The sequence below is a fragment of the Mustelus asterias genome, chromosome 1 (genome assembly GCF_964213995.1).
Source record: "Mustelus asterias chromosome 1, sMusAst1.hap1.1, whole genome shotgun sequence".
Classification (NCBI taxonomy): domain Eukaryota; kingdom Metazoa; phylum Chordata; class Chondrichthyes; order Carcharhiniformes; family Triakidae; genus Mustelus; species Mustelus asterias.
The window spans coordinates 11,138,075-11,157,375 of NC_135801.1; the positions used below are offsets into that span (position 1 = coordinate 11,138,075).

General features: G+C 47.3%; 1 protein-coding gene across 1 annotated transcript in view; it reads right to left on the minus strand.

Moving 5' to 3' along the window:
* LOC144491368 (putative E3 ubiquitin-protein ligase HERC3) overlaps positions 1-19,301 on the minus strand; it is a 76,843-nt gene that overhangs the window by 8,369 nt on the left and 49,173 nt on the right. The window contains exons 14-23 of the mRNA XM_078209086.1: positions 17,233-17,396; positions 14,640-14,753; positions 14,498-14,521; positions 11,506-11,595; positions 10,692-10,862; positions 8,459-8,602; positions 5,601-5,767; positions 4,915-4,981; positions 3,176-3,258; positions 1,222-1,405 (exon numbers count right to left, since the gene is read on the minus strand). Of these exons, the coding sequence (XP_078065212.1) occupies positions 1,222-1,405; positions 3,176-3,258; positions 4,915-4,981; positions 5,601-5,767; positions 8,459-8,602; positions 10,692-10,862; positions 11,506-11,595; positions 14,498-14,521; positions 14,640-14,753; positions 17,233-17,396 (1,208 nt within the window). The remainder of the gene's footprint in view (positions 1-1,221; positions 1,406-3,175; positions 3,259-4,914; positions 4,982-5,600; positions 5,768-8,458; positions 8,603-10,691; positions 10,863-11,505; positions 11,596-14,497; positions 14,522-14,639; positions 14,754-17,232; positions 17,397-19,301) is intronic.

Genomic DNA, 19,301 nt, shown 5'->3' on the forward strand with positions numbered 1-19,301 from the left:
TGGGATGTCTTGTTGTAATGTTCTGACCAATGAAACCAAGCATGCTGAATGCCTTCTTCACCACTAGGTCCACCTGTGACTCCACTTTCAAGGAGCTATGAACCTGTATCGCTAGATCCCTTTGCTCTGTAACTCTCCGCAGTGCCCTACCATTAACTGAGTAAGTCCTGCCCTGGTTCAATCTACCAAAATGCATCACCTCGCATTTATCTAAATTAAGCTCCATCTGCCATTTGTCAGCCCACTGGCCCAATTGATTAAGATCCTGTTGCAATCCAAGATAACCTTCTTCACTGTCCACTATGCTACCAATCTTGGTGTCATCTGCAAACTTACTAGCTATGCCTCCTATATTCTCATCCAAATCATTAACATAAATGACAAATAAAAGTGGACCCAGCACTGATCCCTGAGGCACACCGCTGGTCACAGGCCTCCAGTTTGAAAAACAACCCTCTACATAAAGGATATTATTGTTGGGTTCCAGGATTGCTTCGGGCTGCAGGATGTTTGGTAATCAATCATTATTGCCGCACTTGGGGACAATTTGTATCAATGCCGGCAGACTAGGATAATGATTGCTATTATCTTGATAATACTACTGGCTAAGAAGCAGGAGATTGTGTAGAAGAGATTGTGCAGTGAGCAGCACAGTGGTTAGCACTGCTGCCTTACAATGCCAGGGACCCGGGTTCAATTCCGGCCTCGGGAAGCTGTCTGTGCGCTGTCTGCACATTCTCCCCATGTCTGCGTGGGTTTCCTCTGGGCGTTCCAGTTCCCTCCCACAATCCAAAGATGTGTGGGTTAGGTTGATTGGCCATGATAAAATTGGCCCTAGTGTCAAGGAGATTAGCAGGGTAATTGTGTGGGGTTAGGGGAATTGGGCCGAGTGGGATCATGGTCAGTGCAGACTCGATGGTCTAAATGGTCTTCTTCTGTAGGGATTCTATGATCTATGATCAGTCTCCCCGTGTCTGCGTGGGTTTCCTCAGGGTGCTCTGGTTTCCTCCACAGTCCAAAGATGTGCAGGTTAGTTGGATTGGCCATGGCAAAGTTGCCCATTAGTATCAGGGGGATTAGCAGGGTAAGTACATGGGGTTATGGGGATCGGGTCTGGGTGGGATTGTTGTTGGTGTGGGCTCGATGGGCCGAATGGCCTCCTTCTGCACTGTAGGGATTCTATGATTCATAAACAAGCCAGGGTTACAGAAAGTCGCTTACCATCTCTAATTCCTTCCAGTTGTAACTGGTGTTTCCCACCACCATGGCCATCAGCTCACTGGGCTGGAAGAGCTGAAGAACCTTCCCTCCACAAACCTTCAGGAAGCCACTGGAGAAAGCCGAGAAGAGTTCCTGAACGGAGTTATTGAAGATGTAGTCCACGTAAGCTTGCACAAACTCCTTCCTGGAAAATGACAGTGGGGATTACAAGCAGAGCGCGACAAGTCATTGTTTCATCTTTCAGTTGCAGAATGTATTTAACCGCAGCCGAGTCAACGTTTAAATCCTTTGATCGTATCATTTTCATTTCAGCGCTGTTTGGGAAGTCCAACAGCAAGCCGCAAGCATAAGTGAGCTTACTGTTGACACATGCAACAGAATGTGATACGAATGAAGTTGTTTCTTACACAGACAAACAATTCGGTTTACCCAGATCTTTCCTTTTAAATTAAGGCAAAGCAGCAATTGCACGGTAGCAGTGGTTAGCACTGCTGCCTCATAGCAACAGGGACCCGGGTTCGATTCTGGCCTCCTGTCGCTGTCTGTGTGGAGTTTGCATGTTCTCCCCGTGTCTGCCTGGGCTTCCTCCGGGTGCTCCGGTTTCCTCCCACACTCCAAAGATGACAACATTTAAAAGGCATTTGGACAGGTACATGGATAGGACAGTTTTAGAGAGATACGGACCAAATACAGGCAAATGGGGTTAGATTAGGTGGGTTTTTTGGTCGGCATGGAGCAGTTTGGGCCGGAGGGCCTATCTCCGTGCCGTAGATTCTATGACGTGCAGAGTGGGTGGATTGACCATGCTAAATTGCCCCTTAATGTCAGAGGACTAGTAGGGTAAATACATGGAGTTAAAGGGATAGGGCCTGGGTGGGATTGTTGTCGGTGCAGACTCAACGGGCCAAATGGCCTCCTTCTGCACTGTTCGGATTCTATAAAAGAGAAAGCACATTAGGATATCTCAGCATACTCAAATCCTCCAGCTAGTCTCTTCTTCCAAAAACCGTACCCCATTGGGAGAGACAGTTCAAGAATACGTCACAGCCAAGCAACAAGGACACGCAAAATCAGGTTCTGTACTTAGTCAGCTTGAGTCCCCACCGAGGTCTTTGGTCTATAAATGTGCTACTCTCATTACTTGGGTTTGGGAGTGCAGATAAGGCAGAAATACATCAAAATTTCACAGCACAGAATTCATTGCTTCCTAATATATACTTAACTGGCCTCCCGCTAAATGATACTATACTATTCACCTCAACCACAGCGTGTAGTAGCACGTTCCATGGCCTAACCATTCTCGGGAGTAATAAGGTTTCTCTTGAATTCCTTACTGGATTTCTGATGGCTATCTTATATTTATGACCCCTGATTTGCAATTACCCAACAAATGGAAGCATCTTCTCTGTATCTACCCAAAGTAACTTGAATAGATCATTCCCACAGTCTCTTCTTTTAGTAGCCATTTTAGTCTTAGTAAGACTGGGCAAGATAAAGTTGGACTTTTTTCGACCAAATGCTATAAATTTCAATTTCAGAATACTTGTTATCCCACCAGCAGAAATGGGTGCACTCCACAAGTTTAAGTTTATTTATTAGTGTCACAAGTATGCTTACATTAACACTGCAGTGAAGTTACTGTGAAAATCCCCGAGTCGCCGCGCTTCTGCGCCTGTTCGGGTACACCGAGGGAGAATTTAGCACGGCCAATGCACCTAACCAGCACGTCTTTCAGACTGTGGGAGGAAACCGGAGCACCCGGAGGAAACCCACACAGACATGGGCAGAACGTGCAGACTCCGCACAGACAGTGACCCAAGCTGGGAATCGAACCCGGGTCCCTGGCGCTGTGAGGCAGCAACGCTAACCACTGTGCCTCTTAATGCTTCGTTCAGGCAATAACCTCACACAAGACCTCTTCACTGAAGGGAAAGGTGGCAACTCAGACACTCACCTGTTGTCCTTCCTCACAGGTAGGCTCTTACCTCCAGGGACCAGCTCCTGGAGCTCCGCCACTCCGTAGTTTTCTCGAAGAATCTGTTCATTGCAACGGGGCAAAGAGTTAAGAAATGAAGAGTAGGAGAGAATCGCACACAAAACAATATTCGCTTTGTTTCCAGCCACGTAAGAAATTATATGGAACCCGTTTGTGAACCCAGCTTGCTCCACAAGAGGATTGAGGATGAGGATGCCTATCCTATTACCCCCATCTAGAGACAGAATCCATGGCTCACTCCCTCCCTGTTAAATGATTCCATGGTTTTTGCCTCTACTCCATCACCAGGAAATCTATTCCACAACTTGATCATTCTTCACATATGAGGAAGGATTTCCCTACATCTGAATCCCTCCCTAGTTGGATCCTGTGTCCCTTAAGGCTTACTCCCACATTCTAATTTAAAGTAACAATGGGTGGCACGGTGGCACAGTGGTTAGCACTACTGCCTCACAGCACCAGGGACCCGGGTTCAATTCTGGTCACTGTCTGTGTGGAGTTTGCACGTTCTCCCCGTGTCTGCGTGGATTTCCTCCGGGTGCTCCAGTTTCCTCCCAAACTCCAAAAGTGTGCAAGTTAGGTTGATTGACAATGCTCAATTGTCCCTTAGTGTCAGGAGGATCAGCAGGGCAAATACGTGAGGTGACGGGGATAGGACCTGGGTGGGATTGTTGTTGGTGCAGACTCAATGGGCCAAATCTGTGAGGATGATCACGGAGAGTGAGAGCAGTGCGGGGAGACAAGGGTCGTGGGCGAGGCATTTGGGAGTGAGGTGGAGGGGACCACATGATGAAACCTCCAGGAATGTGTCCAGAGTGGACGACCCAACTGGTCAATTGAAATAAGACTAAGGAAATTTGGCAAGGCAGCTACGACTCTCGCCAACTTTTACAGATGCACCATAGGAAGCATCCTTTCTGGTTGTATCAGCATGGCTCCTGCTCTGCCCAAGACCACAAGAAACTACAAAAGGTTGTGAATGTAGCCCAGTCCATCACCCAAACCCAGCCTCCCATCCATTGACTCTGTCTACACTTCCCGTTGCCTCGGCAAAGCAACCAGCATAATTAAGGACCCCACGCACCCGGACATTCTCTCTTCCACCTTCTTCCGTTGGGAAAAAAATACAAAGGTCTGAGGTCACATACCAACTGACTCAAGAACAGCTTCTTCCCTGCTGCCGTCAGACTTTTGAATGGACCTACCTCGCATTAAGTTGATCTTTCTCTACACCCTAGCTTTGACTGTAACATTACATTCTGCACTCTCTCCTTTCCTCCTCTATGAATGGTATGCTTTGGCTGTATAGCGCGCAAGAAACAATACTTTTCACTGTATACTAACTAATACATATGACAATAATAAATCAAATCCTTCTCCCCATGTACTCTATGAACGGTATGCTTTGTCTGTACAGCGCGCAAGAAACAATACTTTTCACTGTACACTAATACATGTGACAATAATAAATTAAATCCTTCTCCCCTATGTACTCTATGAATAGTATGCTTTGTCTCCACAGCACACAAGAAACAATACTTTTCACTGTATTAATACTGATACTAATCCATGTGACAATAATAAATCAAATCAAATCAACAGCGCCTGCTTTGGGGGAGAAGGGGCTGGGTGAAATGAAGCAATTGCCACAAGTCTTTCTTCCGAGGGTCAAGGGGTGGAGGCAAAACAGCCCTTACCGCAAAATTGAGACAGAAAGTTTCTTCGACATTGTCGTCAGGGTCATCCAGCAATTCCTGCAGGCTCCTTAAAGAGAAGGAAAGCTCCCTGAGCAGATTGTTTCAGCTGAAGTGATTTGTAAAAATCATTACGCCGTTGACATACAAGCCGGAATATCGCCGCCCCGTCCGCCCCGGAACCAGGGTGGGCAAGGTCCACAGAACGGAATTCTCTATTGGCCTCAGGTAGGATTTTACGAGCCTCGCCCAAGCGAGTTGTAAAATCCCGGCCATAAACTCTGCATCTTACTCCCAGGATGAAACTTAAATTAAAAACTCACTTGTTTTGCGATGGGCCAATTTTTAGCTGTTGTTACCAAGCTACACCAAATTGCCACTCGCTGAAGAAAGGATTTTTTGCAAAATAAATTATTTTTTAAAAAGAAAATCAGGCTTTATAAACATCAAACCGATTGCACTGGTTCATGGTGAATTGTGTGTTTTGTGACAAAAGCATGAGCAAGAACTCAAGGCGGGGAAAAGACATCTCTTCTTCTAATGGCTGCCCCCAGATTGCTGACGGCATCCGGATCGGAAACTTGGCCTCAACGTCCGCAACGGTTGGAACAAATTTGAGACGGAAGGAAAATTGACTCGAAAGGGTTGGGTTGCAAGTCGCCAGCTATAATGGTGCACTGGGCACTCACCTGCCCTCTGTGGGAGAAAGCTCTTTCAGATCCTCCAGCGTAGGCTTCACATTCAGCAGTTTCTTGTACAGCACCAGCGGGAAATGCAGATCCACCACCGTGAAGTTATAAATGGCCAGGCCACACAGGATCCCAATCAGGTGGAACCAGTTCAATTCAACAAACGTCTGGGTTATAACAGGAGGGAAAGAGAGAGAGAGAGAGAGAGAGACGGGGGGAAGGAAAGAGATAGAGAGACGGGGAAGGAACGAGATAGAGAGAACGGGGGAAGGAAAGAGGTAGAGAGAGAGATGGAATGTGAGAGAGAGAAGGAAGGAAAGAGCGAGAGATGGAATAAGATAGAGAAAGAGAGAGAGAGGGATGGAATGAGAGAGAGAGACAGATGGAATGTGGGAGAAAGAGAGGGAGGGAATGAGAGAGAGAGAGTGAGGGAGGGAATGAGAGAGAAAGAGAGAGAGAGAGGAAGGGAGAGAGAGGAGGGAAAGAGAGAGAGAGAGGGGTGGATTGAGAGAGAGAGAGAGAGAGAGAGAGTGAGGCGGGGAATGAGAGAGAGAGAGAGGGAACGAGAGAGAGAGAGAGAGGGAGGGAACGAGAGAGAGAGGCAGAGAAAGATAGATAGGGAAAGCGAGAGAAAGAAGGAAAGAGGGAGAGTAAGCAAAAAAGAAGAGTGCTGTTAGTTCATGCAACTTGTAAATGTACACATTCCTTACAGGGTTAGAGACAATGACATCTACAATAGGGTTAGACAATCTCTTTCTGCTCACTAATACCCAGACACTGGTTCCCGCTGAATCACGCACTGTCTCACATCCTGAACGGTAAGCTCTGTCCCATTCATAGAGGCTTAGCAAGGACCGTGCTGTGAGTCCTTCAATATGACCGAGTTATACCCAGGAGCAATTCTAGTAATCAGAAATAAAAACAGAAAAATGCTGGCAAAAAACAGCTTTACTTATTTTTTTAAAATGCTCAAGTTTATCAAAGAACAAAGAACAAAGAACAATACAGCACAGGAACAGGCCCTTCGGCCCTCCAAGCCTGCGCCGCTCCCCGGTCCAGGATTGAATCCTGAATCCAGGATCCCCGCCCAATTTTCCAGCCTATCTACATACCAATATCCTATCCACCGAGCTGTCCCTCACAGCTACGATGCTTTGTTCATTACAACCTATTAACTCACCCCCACCCCCTCATTCCAGACCATGTGATCTCCAGGGAGAGGCGAAAACCCAGAGTGAAAAACCCCAGGGCCAATATGGGGAAAAAAAAATCTGGGAAATTCCTCTCCGACCCCCTGAGGCGATCGAAACGAGTCCAGGAGATCACAATGGCCCTGATCGGAAAATGCTTCCCAACCCTCGTCATTTCCACTTCCACGAACACCATATGAATTCCCTGCCCACGAGACAGGTTCCCAACTATCCGCAGTCTCGCTCTGTACTGGCACCAGCAAGATGATCATAGAATGAAGCCTTGAAACGAGAAACCAGGAACAATTAGCCCGCGCCGCTCCCTGGTCCAAACTAGACCACTCTTTTGTATCCCTCCATTCCCACTCCGTTCATATAGCTGTCTAGATAAGTCTTAAACGTTCCCAGTGTGTCCGCCTCCACCACCTTGCCCGGCAACACATTCCAGGCCCCCACGACCCTGTGTGTGAAATATGTCCTTCTGATATCTGTGTTAAACCTCCCCCCCTTCACCTTGAACCTATGACCCCTCGTGAACGTCACCACCGACCCGGGGAAAAGCTTCCCACCGTTCACCCTATCTATGCCTTTCATAATTTTATACACCTCTATTAAGTCTCCCCTCATCCTCCGTCTTTCCAAGGAGAACAACCCCAGTTTCCCCAATCTCTCCTCATAACCAAGCCCCTCCATACCAGGCAACATCCTGGTAAACCTCCTCTGTACTCTCTCCAAAGCCTCCACGTCCTTCTGGTAGTGTGGCGACCAGAACTGGACGCAGTATTCCAAATGCGGCCGAACCAACGTTCTATACATCTGCAACATCAGACCCCAACTTTTATACTCTATGCCCCATCCTATAAAGGCAAGCATGCCATATGCCTTCTTCACCACCTTCTCCACCTGTGACGTCACCTTCAAAGATCTGTGGACTTGCACACCCAGGTCCCTCTGCGTCTCTACACCCTTTATGGTTCTTCCATTTATCGTGTAGCTCCTCCCTACATTATTCCCACCAAAATGCATCACTTCGCATTTATCAGGATTGAACTCCATCTGCCATTTCCTTGCCCAAATTTCCAGCCTATCTATATCCTTCTGTAGCCTCTGACAATGTTCCTCACTATCTGCAAGTCCTGCCAGTTTTGTGTCGTCCGCAAACTTACTGATCACCCCAGTTACTCCTTCTTCCAGATCATTTATATAAATCACAAACAGCAGAGGTCCCAATACAGAGCCCTGCGGTACACCACTAGTCACAGGCCTCCAGCCGGAAAAAGACCCTTCCACTACCACCCTCTGTCTTCTATGACCAAGCCAGTTCTCCACCCATTTAGCCACCTCCCCCTTTATCCCCCTTTATCATATTGGCTTCCATTCCATTAGCAGGTGGGATCTGTAACTCTCTCCCCAAAATACTGCTGGGGGCTGGTGGAAGGGGTGGTGAAAACGGAGCTTGACAGATTTTTATAACCCTTAACATCCTTGCCTAACAAGCTCCAAAGTGGGTAAATGGAGTTAAGATACAGATCAGTTCATTGAGTGGCAGGACAGGTTGGATGGGCTGAATGGCCTATTCCCATTCCAACCTTCCGCTGAATCGACAGAGCGCAGGGTGGTGCAAAGTTTTTGCAACTTTCCTGAGTGGCAAAAAGCAAAGGTACTCACTTTTTCGGAAAACCACAGAAGTCTGGATTGTTCGTAGTAGGTGAACATTCCGTACTTGGGATCCAGCAATTCCTTCAACAGCAGCAGGAAGAATTCCTTCGTTACACCCCCATCGTCCACAGCCTCCTCACCGAGGAACACCACCTGCAGCAGGAACAAACCAACAGCATCAGATCCAGCACTCTGCCCCCCACCAACCCTCACCCACAGAAAGGAACGGAAGCAGAAATGGCCTCCAATGTGGAATGTCTTTGTTTTAAAAAAAGCAAACTTTTCAGACAACACAGTGGTTAGCACTGCTGCCTCACAGCGCCAGGGACCCGGGTTTGATTCCCGCCTTGGGTCACTGTCTGCACGTTCTCCCCGTGTCTGTGTGGGTTTCCTCCGGGTGCTCCGGTTTACTCCCACAGTCAGAAAGACGTGCTGGTTAGGTGCATTGGCTGTGCTAAATTGTCCCTCAGTGTACCCGAACAGGCGCCGGAGTGTGGCAACTAGGGGATTTTCACAGTAACTTCATTGCAGTGTTAATGTAAGCCCACTTGTGACACTAAGAAATAAACTTTAAACCTTTAGACAATCTGCATTCTCAAAAGTTTGAAGAAAAGGCACTTACAAAAGATGGTGAATATGCTAAATGGATTTGTTTCCCCTGGCAACACCACTCCCCTCCCTCCCCCACTAAAATATGAAACAATTAGCAACTTGTTCATCTTTCTGGGTAATTGAGAAACATCTCATACCCATTGCGTTGGGAAGTCCTTTTATCTGTAGCTGCCTTTGAATAGAGAGAACCAGAAGTGACCCAAGGCTGGAATTGAACCTGGGTCCCTGGCGCTGTGAGGCAGCAGTGCTAACTACTGTGGCATAGTAATGCTGGAGGAGCCATAGGACAATTCGCTGAATTCACTGCAGGCACTCTCACTTGAGTCAGAAAGTTATCGGTTCAAATCCCACTCAAGGATTTAAGGCATAAACATCAAAAAGCTGACACTCCAGTGCTGTACTGAGGGAGTGCTACACTGTCAGAGGTACTATATTTCAATGAGATATTAAACCAAGACTCGAACAGCCCCTCTGCTGGATATCAAAGATCCCATGGTGAAAGAGCGGGCATGCTGTGCTTGTTGTCCTCGTAAATATTTATTCCTCAATTGATATCAGACATTATCTGGTCATTACCAAATGGGAGCTTGTGTGTGCAAAATGACTGCCACTCTGTCCAGTAACTATGCTTAAAAAAGAATTTCATTGGCTGCAAAGTACTTCGGCATCTCCTATGGTCATGATAGGTGCTAGATAAATGCAATTATCATAGAATCACCACAGTGCAGAAGGAGGCCATTCGTTCCATCGAGTCTGCACTGACCATAATCCCACCCAGGCCCTATTCCCGTAACCCCACACATTTACCCTGCTAATCTCCTTGACACTAAGGGCCAATTTAGCACGGCCAATCAACCTAACCCGCACATCTCTGGGCTGTGGAAGGAAACCGGAGCACCCGGAGGAAACCCACGCAGACACGGGGAGAACGTGCAAACTCCACACAGACGGTGGCCCAAGGCCATAATTGAACCCGGGTCCCTGGCGCCGTGTGGCAGCAGCGCTAACCACTGTGCCACCGTGCTGCCCCGGTGGCACCGTGCTGCCCCGGTGGCACCGTGCTGCCCCGGTGGCACCGTGCTGCCCCGGTGGCACCGTGCTGCCCCGGTGGCACCGTGCTGCCCCGGTGGCACCGTGGTTAGCACTGCTGCCACATGATTTCTCCAGAAACGGTGACATGTTCTTTATTAATACGCAAAGGCAAGGTGCACTGCGTCAAGTGAGTCAGATCCCAGTTGTTATTGTGAATGTTCACCTTCGTGTAAAGTGAAGCAATATGGTTTTGGAACTGACCCCCCTCTCGCCAAACGATTTTTCAGTCCCGATCATCAGGGATTATACTATTGTGCGACGTGAACGCATCATTTATGGAACTAGTGTAGGAAAATGGGATTAGCACGCCTCTAGTAGTTGTTGTCGGTGCAGACTCGATGGGCCGAAGGGCTTTTTCTGTGCTTTACGACTCTATCTCCCGTTTCACAAGGCCGGTGCGCTACTGACTGAGGCAAGGCCAGCGTCAGGACACGAAGCAGCTGATGGCCCATGTCTTGGGCACCCCCTGACTTCAACTATAATTCAGCGTACAACAATCCAAGTCTGACTGCCAGCCTGACAGCTCTAATCCTCTTACCTTCAAGGGCTTTTTCAAGTCCACGTCTGAATGAATGCTCAGCTCCCTCAGGGCGTCACTCACCAGATTAGTGCGCTGAACATGCAGTACGAGGAAAGGGCTGCTTGTTAGAAACGGCCCCAGTGTGAGCAACATGAAGATGTTCTCCAGGCTCGTCCTGTTCACTGCTATCTGTTTCAAAAAAAGGGCACAAAAATAAAGAGGGGGGGGGTAAACAATTCGAATCCCTTTTCATTAAACACCTTAACCTTTACCGATCTCGGAGTCCATGACGCCTTCGAGAATGTTCCACTGCTCCAACTACGCCCCAAAATGCACCCATACTCTTCTCACCCCAACACTGGTGACTGTGTCTTCAGCTAACTAAGAATTCCCTCTCTAAACTGTATTCTAACTCGCGCCAAGACCCACCCACCCACCACTACACTGACCTCCGGTACAGGAACATAGGAATTAGGAGCAGAAGTAGGCAAATTCAGCTCTTCGAGCCTGTGCCGCCGTTCAATCAGATCATAGCTGATCTCTCCCTGGGTCTCCATTTTAAGAACACATCCATTTTAAGATGTTCGTATTCAAATCCCCACGTGGCCTCATCCCTCTAGCTTTCTCTGTAACCTTCCCCAGCCATACATGTTGGGAGTTTCTCCAACAATGCCCACTTGTTCAACACCCCCATTTTCTTCACACTACTATTGACGCCCGTGCTGTCATGGTCTGGATGCCAACCTCTGGAATTCGCTCTCATTGGCAAAGGTGTGCCATGCATTCCTGGGTAACACAGTTGGATTTTACCACTGGTCTCGATGCAACATACCTGCATCTGTAAGGCAGCGTCTGTCTGTAACATCTTGGTCTTTGCCTGGGCATTCAGGACAAAAGGGTAAGAGCAGAAAGCAATGGGCACCTGAAACAGATCAAGCAGCACATTTGACGAGAAGGCAGCAAAACTACAAAATAACACAAGGGGGAAAATCCTGCTCGATCAATGTCTCTGAGGTGGGGTTTGCTTAGTGTTATTGGGGAAGGTTTCAAATAACTTGGCATGGGGCTCGGCAACTGGGATGTAGGGTTAGAAAGGAACCAAGGTGCCCAAAGGATTGAGAGAAACAGTGAGAAACAGTAAGGCAGTCGATGGGATCAGTGAAAGAGGAGATGCAGTATGGTCTAAATTAGATTTACAGTGTACATGCGTGAACACACAAGGTGGAGGTTAAGATGGGTGGAGACAGATAGCTATGGGAATATGATATTGAGAAATAAAATGGAGACGTGACTGAAAAACGTACAAAATACAGGGAAGGAAAGAAAGGAGAAGGGGGTGGCAATATATATTTTTTAATTCATTCGTAGGACATGGGCGTTGCCGGCTGGCCAGCATTTATTGCCCATTCCTAGTTGCCCGAGGGCAGTTGAGTCAACCACATTGCTGTGGCTCTAGAGTCACAGGTAGGCCAGTTCAGGTAAGGATGGTAGATTTCCTTCCCCAAAGGACATGAGTGAACCAGATGGGTTTTTCTGACCATTGACAATGGTTTCATGGTCATTAATGGATTCTTAATTCCAGATATTTTTTATTGAATTCAAATTCCACCATCTGCCATGGCGGGATTCGAACCCAGGTCCCCAGAGCATTAGCTGAGTTTCTGGATGAATAGTCTTTATTAATTAGGGAGACTATTACAATGTCTCACAGAGGGAATGTCCGACGGGGGCGTCAAGGACAGAATCTATTTGGTTCGAGGTAAGAAACAATGGAGCTGTCGTTGTACCACTAGATGTATTTAATAAGCCACCAACTAATCAGAAAGTATAGCAGAGCAAATATGAAAGGAAATTACACAAAGAGATGCAATAACTATACAGTTATAACAGGGGATTTTAATTATCATAATGTGGAGATGCCAGAGTTGGACTGGGGAGGGCACAGTAAGTAGTCTCACAACACCAGAGTACTCACCTGATGAAGGGGCAGCGCTCCGAAAGCTCGTGCTACCAAATAAACCTGTTGGACTTTAACCTGGTGTTGTGAGACTTCTTACTTTAATTATCATAATATGGGTCGGGATAGTGATAGTGCAAAGAGAAGAGAGCGGGGGGGGGAGGAAGTGTTTCCAACTCAATGAGGAAGGGGACATTGCTGGATCTGGTTCTGAGGAATGAGGTGGATCAAGTGTCAGTAGGGGAATATTTGTTGGACAGTAATCATTGTATCATCAGGTTCAGCTCATGATAGAAAAGAATAAGGTAAAGCGGTCGAAGTGTTGTTTGTGGATTTCCAAAATGCATTAGTAAAGAGCCACATATTAGTTCATCAGCAAAGGTAAAGCCCCAGGGAATAAGCAGAGAGACACAAAGTTGGCTGACTGACAGGAAACCAAGGATAAAAGCAAATTACGGTGGATGCTGGAATCAGAAACCAAAAGAGAAAACGCTGGAAAATCTCAGCAGGTCTGGCAGCATCTGTAAGGAGAGAAAAGAGCTGACGTTTCGTGTACAGATGACCCTTAGTCAAAGCTTTGACGAGCTTTGACATAGGGTCATCTGGACTCAAAACATCAGCTCTTTTCTCTCCCTACAGATGCTGCCAGACCTGTTGAGATTTTCCAGCATTTTCTCTTCTGGTTTACAGGAAACAAAGGTTAATTGTTGAACATTTGATTTTTGGACTGGAGGAAGTTATCGGCTGGAATTTTACCATCCCACCTGCCACAGGAATCGGAGCGGGCGAGGAGTGGACAATGGGAAGGTCTGTTGACCTTGGGTGGGATTTTATGGTTTCAGGACAAGCGAGGTTGTAAAGTCCCACCCAGAGAGTAAGGTTCACATGGGTCAACATTAAGACCATTGCTTTACTGGCTTTATATTAATGACCTAGATGCAGTATGCAGGTTACAGTTTCAAAATTTGCAGATGACACAAAAACGTGGAAATGTTGTGAACTATGATTCTATATTATTGAGAAAAAAACAAATTTCAGCCTTGGTTCAGGGAAGGCACTCTTCCCTCTGGGTCAAAGGTCATGGGTTCAAGACCCTATCTGGCTTACTGTCTCGGCTGGCACTTTGCTTGGTGCTGAGGTGCCGTCTTTATCAGATGACACATTAAACGGTAGACCCAACTGCCCTCTTAGGTGAATGCAAATGATCCCAGGGCACTACCTAAAAGAGGAGCAGGGCACTGCCAGTGGCGTTCTGGCCAACATCTACCCCTCGATCAAACCACGGAACAGAAGTGATACAAGTCTTTTCATGTGCTTTGTTGGGGATCTTGCTGTGCACAGGACGGCACAGTGGTTAGCACTGTTGCCTCACAGCGCCAGGGATCCGAGTTAGATTCCCAGCTTGGGTCACTGTCTGTGCGGTGTCTGCACATTCTCCCCGTGTCTGCGCGGGTTTCCTGTGGGGTGCTCCGGTTTCCTCCCACAGTCCAAAGGTGTGCGGGTTAGGTGGATTGGCCGTGCTAAATTGCCCCTTAGTGTCAGGGGGATTGGCAGGATAAATGTGTGGGGTTACGGGGATAGGGCCTGGGTGGGATTGTTGTCAGTGAAGGCTTGATGGGTCGAATGGCCTCCTTCTGCACTGTAGGGATTCTATGATTCAAACTGGCCAGTACAAGAGTGGGCACTGGCACTTCAAGTGAAACCCATTGACTGCAAAGCACACTGGGGCATCCTGGGGATGAGACAAGGTGCGATGTAAATGCAAGTTATTTTATGCTTCGAAAAGAGCCAAGTTCAGGAGGATGACGAGCCCTGTCACAGGCATCTAGTTACCTTACCTTAAGTGAAACGGATGTGGTTTACCTACCTCTGCAATAGCTGGCTGGATTTTCTGTGAAAATAAAGCAGGAGTCTTAGCTACAAAGCAACAGTGAAGAGGAGAAAGAATGAACAGCCTGCCCCAACTCTTAAAATCCAGATTACGAAAATATCCAAAGCTCTGTACTTACCACTCCAGCGTGCTGGGATGCCCAGAAGAGAAAATCTGTTTCAATGTTGACCAGGTTATTCAGTTCATGGATGTAAAATACCTCATAGTCAATATGGTTTGCAACCAAATTAACCTGTGCAGTGATGAAGGGGCAAAGCTTAGTTTTGATGTAAATACTGACTAAACGAAGATTTGTGCTGAGGTCGATGTTTCAGTCGCAAATGAAACACACGCAATGGGTGCAATTTAACCCCCACTTCAGATAGAAATCAGACAACTTCTTGCCAGTTGTGCCCAGCATAACTTCCAATTCTATCTTTTACTCTCATTCTATGCTTTTAAAACTCTACTCTAACTCTTTTGAACTCGGAAAAGCAGCCAACATAATTAAGGACCCCCACACATCCCAGACATTCTCTCTTCCACCTTTTTCCATTGGGAAAAAGATATAAAATGTCGGAGGTCACGTGCCAACCGACGCAAGAACAGCTTCTTCCCTGCTGCCCTCAGACTTTTGAATGGATTTACCTCACATTAAGTTGATCTTTCTCTACACCCTAGCTCTGACTGCAACACTACACTCTGCACCCTCTCCTTCCTTCTCCCCATGTAATCTTATGAATGGTATGCTTTGTCTGTAGAGTGCACAAGTAACAACTTTTCACTGTATCTCAGTACATGTGACCAAATCAAATCATAAATCAAACCAAATCAAGAGGCAGAGAAGATCACCCAGATTGCCCATCCACCCTGGAGCTGACCAATTCCAATTTTCACCTGAGCTCCTAAAGCAGGCCGCAAGGAGCAGATATTCTTTTTAACTAACATGGACAAGGGCAGCAGATACATGGGAACACCACCACTTGCAAGTTCCCCTCCAAGCCATTCACCATCCTGACTTGGAAATATATCGCCATTCCTTTGGGAATGGGTCAAAATCCTGGAATTCCCTCCCTAACGGATTTGTGGGTCAACCCACAGAACATGGACTGCAGCCATTCAAGAAGGCAACTCACCACCACCTTCTCAAGGGACAACTAGGGATGGGCAATAAATGCTAGCCAGTGACGCCCATGTCCCACGAATGAATAAAAAAAAAATGTGCCTGATGAGATAGAGCACAAGAAAAAGAAGGATGAGGAGACCATATAGCCTGTTCAGCCTGCTTCACCATTCAATACCATCATGGCTGCTCTTAGGCTTCAACTCCATTTTCCCATCCACACTCCACATCCCTGGCTTCTCCAAGACACCAAAAAGCTGTCTATCCCACAGCCTTAAATATATTTAATGATGGAGCATCTACAACGGGCTAGGGTAGAGAATTCCAAAGATTCACAATACTCTGATGAGGTAATTCCTCCTCCTCTCAGCTCTGAATGATAGGCTCCCTATCCTGAGACTGTGTCCCCCGTGTTTTAGACTCCCTGACCAGCAGAAACAATCTCTCAGCGTCCATCCTATCAATCCCCTTCAGAATCTTGTATTTTCCAATGGGATTGCCTCTCATTCTTCGAAATGCCCAAGAATATAGGCCCCCCATTTACTCAGCCTCTCAACACAGAGAATGTGAAACTGAGGTCAGACTGCAGTTTTAACTCGGTGGCCAGAGCACAAGGCAGCTGGGAATCATCTCGGCTGGTCGAGTCAAGGAGGAAAAAGGATCATGGTTAGGGAAAGCTCAAAAAGGTAAGTACTTCCATTTTAGGTCAATACATTCCTCCAGAACTGGTCCGACCCCATCTGAGCTCCCCCAGCCTTTCTTCCACTGAACACACTGCCTTCCCACCCTCCCAAAATCTCTTCCTCCATGTGACAACAGGTCATTGACCTGAAACAAAGGCTTAGTTTCTCCCTCCACAGACGCTGCCTGTCCTGCTGAACATTTCCAGCACTTTTTGCTTTTATTGTTGCTGACCCAAAGTTGGCCTTTGTCTCCAGTGGGAAGACATTACAATATTTTCTCCTGCCATTTTAACAGGAAAAGAAAGTGGGCTTCAATACACAATGGGTGGAAATCCCCCCCTCCAACATCCCCACCCCATCCCATGGTGTTCTGCGACAGCAGAAACAGCCCACCATTGGCTAGCGGTGGGAACCTCCAGTCCCGCAGCTGTCAATGAGGTTGCCCATTGTTCGCACACCCTACATTGCCAGGAAACCGGCGGCAAGGGGTCGGCGTCAGCGGGGCCAGAAGATCCCGCCGGTGGGAACAGTTGGAACATCCCACCCAATGTTTCAGAACCAACCATTGCGCCACTAGTGACAGAATACCAGCGTTTATCGGGTGGAATTTTGAGAGCCGGTTGCAAAAGAAATCTTGGTTTGTATTTTCAAATGAAGATGGTTGAGGAATAATTCAACTGGGTTTTAAACTTTAACAGGATTTGACAGGAGAAAAACAGTTCCACAGGCAGGTTGTGACGTCAATGCCTGCAGAAGTCATGTTGGCTTACAGAGAATTGGCAAGACAACCACTCACAATCGATAGGGACGGAGCTACATGGCTGCGGCCTTTAAAGACTCGTGAATCTCATCACGCCCGCCGCCCACTCATGCACCCATTTCCCAAGAGGATGGTAAATTTCCGATCTCCCATTTCAGTCAAGTACCTTGTGCAACTTTTCCAAAACACGAAGGGCGTCGATGATGTAATGGCTAAACATGGGAGCCAACAGCGCTGTCCTCATCCTGGTCAGGAGGTAAACCACCGCGTCTTTATAGAGCTCTACCAGTCGGCAGAAATAGCCAGCATCTACCCAACTCCACCAGTTATCTGGAAGCAGAAAAGAGCTATGTGTTAACTCACAGATCTATCCGCAGGATAACTGGGAGGTCATTCTCACTTACAACACCTGGATGGTGATTGGATGAAGATACTCTCTCCACCTGTTTTAGAACCTGCCGGGGCGGCACGGTAGCACAGTGGTTAGCACTGCTGCTTCACAGCTCCAGGGACCTGGATTCGATTCCCGGCTTGGGTCACTGTCTGTGTGGAGTTTGCACATTCTCCCCGTGTCTGCGTGGGTTTCCTCCGGGTGCTCCGGTTTCCTCCCACAGTCCAAAGATGTGCGGGTTAGGTTCATTGGCCATGGTAAAATTGCCCCTTAGTGTCCTGGGATGCGTGGATTAGTGGGTAAAATATATGGAGGTAGGGCCTGGGTGGGATTGTGGTTGGTGCAGACTCGATGGGCCGAATGGCCTCTTTCTGTACTGTAGGGTTTCTATGATTTCTATGATATTTCCATCCTGCTTTGCCACTGCACTGAGATTCCTCATTCATTTGTTTCCATCTGGGTTCCCCTAGTCTTCCCTCCTCCAAATATACTGCTGCTTTGGTCTTCCTTGAACCTGTCCCTCGGTGTAAACTCTCCTATCCATCTGCATCCCCTTGACTTTGCTCTCTCTTGTGGCCACTCTGCTTCCGTGGTCTCATAGCAAGGCCTTGTCCGACCACCTCTGCGATCTCTCACCACCCACATCCAACCTTTCTCTCTCCTATATCCCCCGCAATGGCCTCCTCCTGTTCCTCTGCTCCTTGCTCTTCTCCCCAATTATAGCTGAGCTTTCAAATTCCCGCTTGCCTCGCCTTTGGCCTTCCATCCACGACAATAATTCCACGTGGCTAACTTGGTGAACCACTTCCTCAGCTCTAACTTTGTGGCCAGATAAACCTTTACCTCTCCCCTTGCTTCTGGTTTCACCCCTCTCCCTGGTCATTTGCGCAGGGTGGGACCAAATTATTCGCAACCTCAGAATCCAACATGACCCATCTACCAACTCTTAATTTCACCCACCATAAGAGCCACCTACCTCCAGGTCAATAACACTGTCCACCTCCACTTTGAACAGCCATACATATCACACTGAGAATAATTAATACCCGGGGCAATAGATACCTAAGACCTCAGAACCATAGAATCCCTACTGTGCAAAAAGAGGCCATTCAGCCCATCAAGTTTGCACCGACTCTCCGAATAGCATCCTACCCAGGCCCTCACCCCCATCCTATCCCTGTAACCCACACATTTAGCATGGCTCATCCACCTATCCTACATACCTTTGGGCACGAAGGGGCAATTTTAACATGGCCAATCCCTCTAACCTGCACATCTTTGGACCGTGGGAGGAAACAGGAGCACCCAGAGGAAACCCACGCAGACACGGGCAGAACGTGCAAACTCCACATAGACACCCAAGGCCGGAAGCGAACCCAGGTCCCTGGCGCTGTGAGGCAGCAGTGCCAACCACCCACAGTCCCAGGTATCCCGGGTATCAGATAGTAAACTTCCGGAGAGAAGCTTTATTGATTGATTAGCTTACTCTAACTCCTTAGACATGGTGATAATAATGAAATCACACCCATGGAGCAGTTTAACCTCAATATAATATTGCAATGGTTTATTTTTCTTTTAATACCGGGTCCTCAGGAGCAGAGAAGATTAAGGAAGCATTTAATAGAGATATTCAAAATTATGAATGGCTTGGATAGAGTAAATTAGCAGAAATTTATTTTAATGCCAGGAGGATCTGTAACCGGACAACAGAGTCTTAAATTAATTGGCAAAATAACTAGAAAGAAGAGAAGTTTCTTTTTTGAAATCACTGAGATATTGGGTGAAAGGCTGGGTGGAAGCAAATTCAGTTATAACTCCTAAAAGGGAATTCAAGAAATACTTGA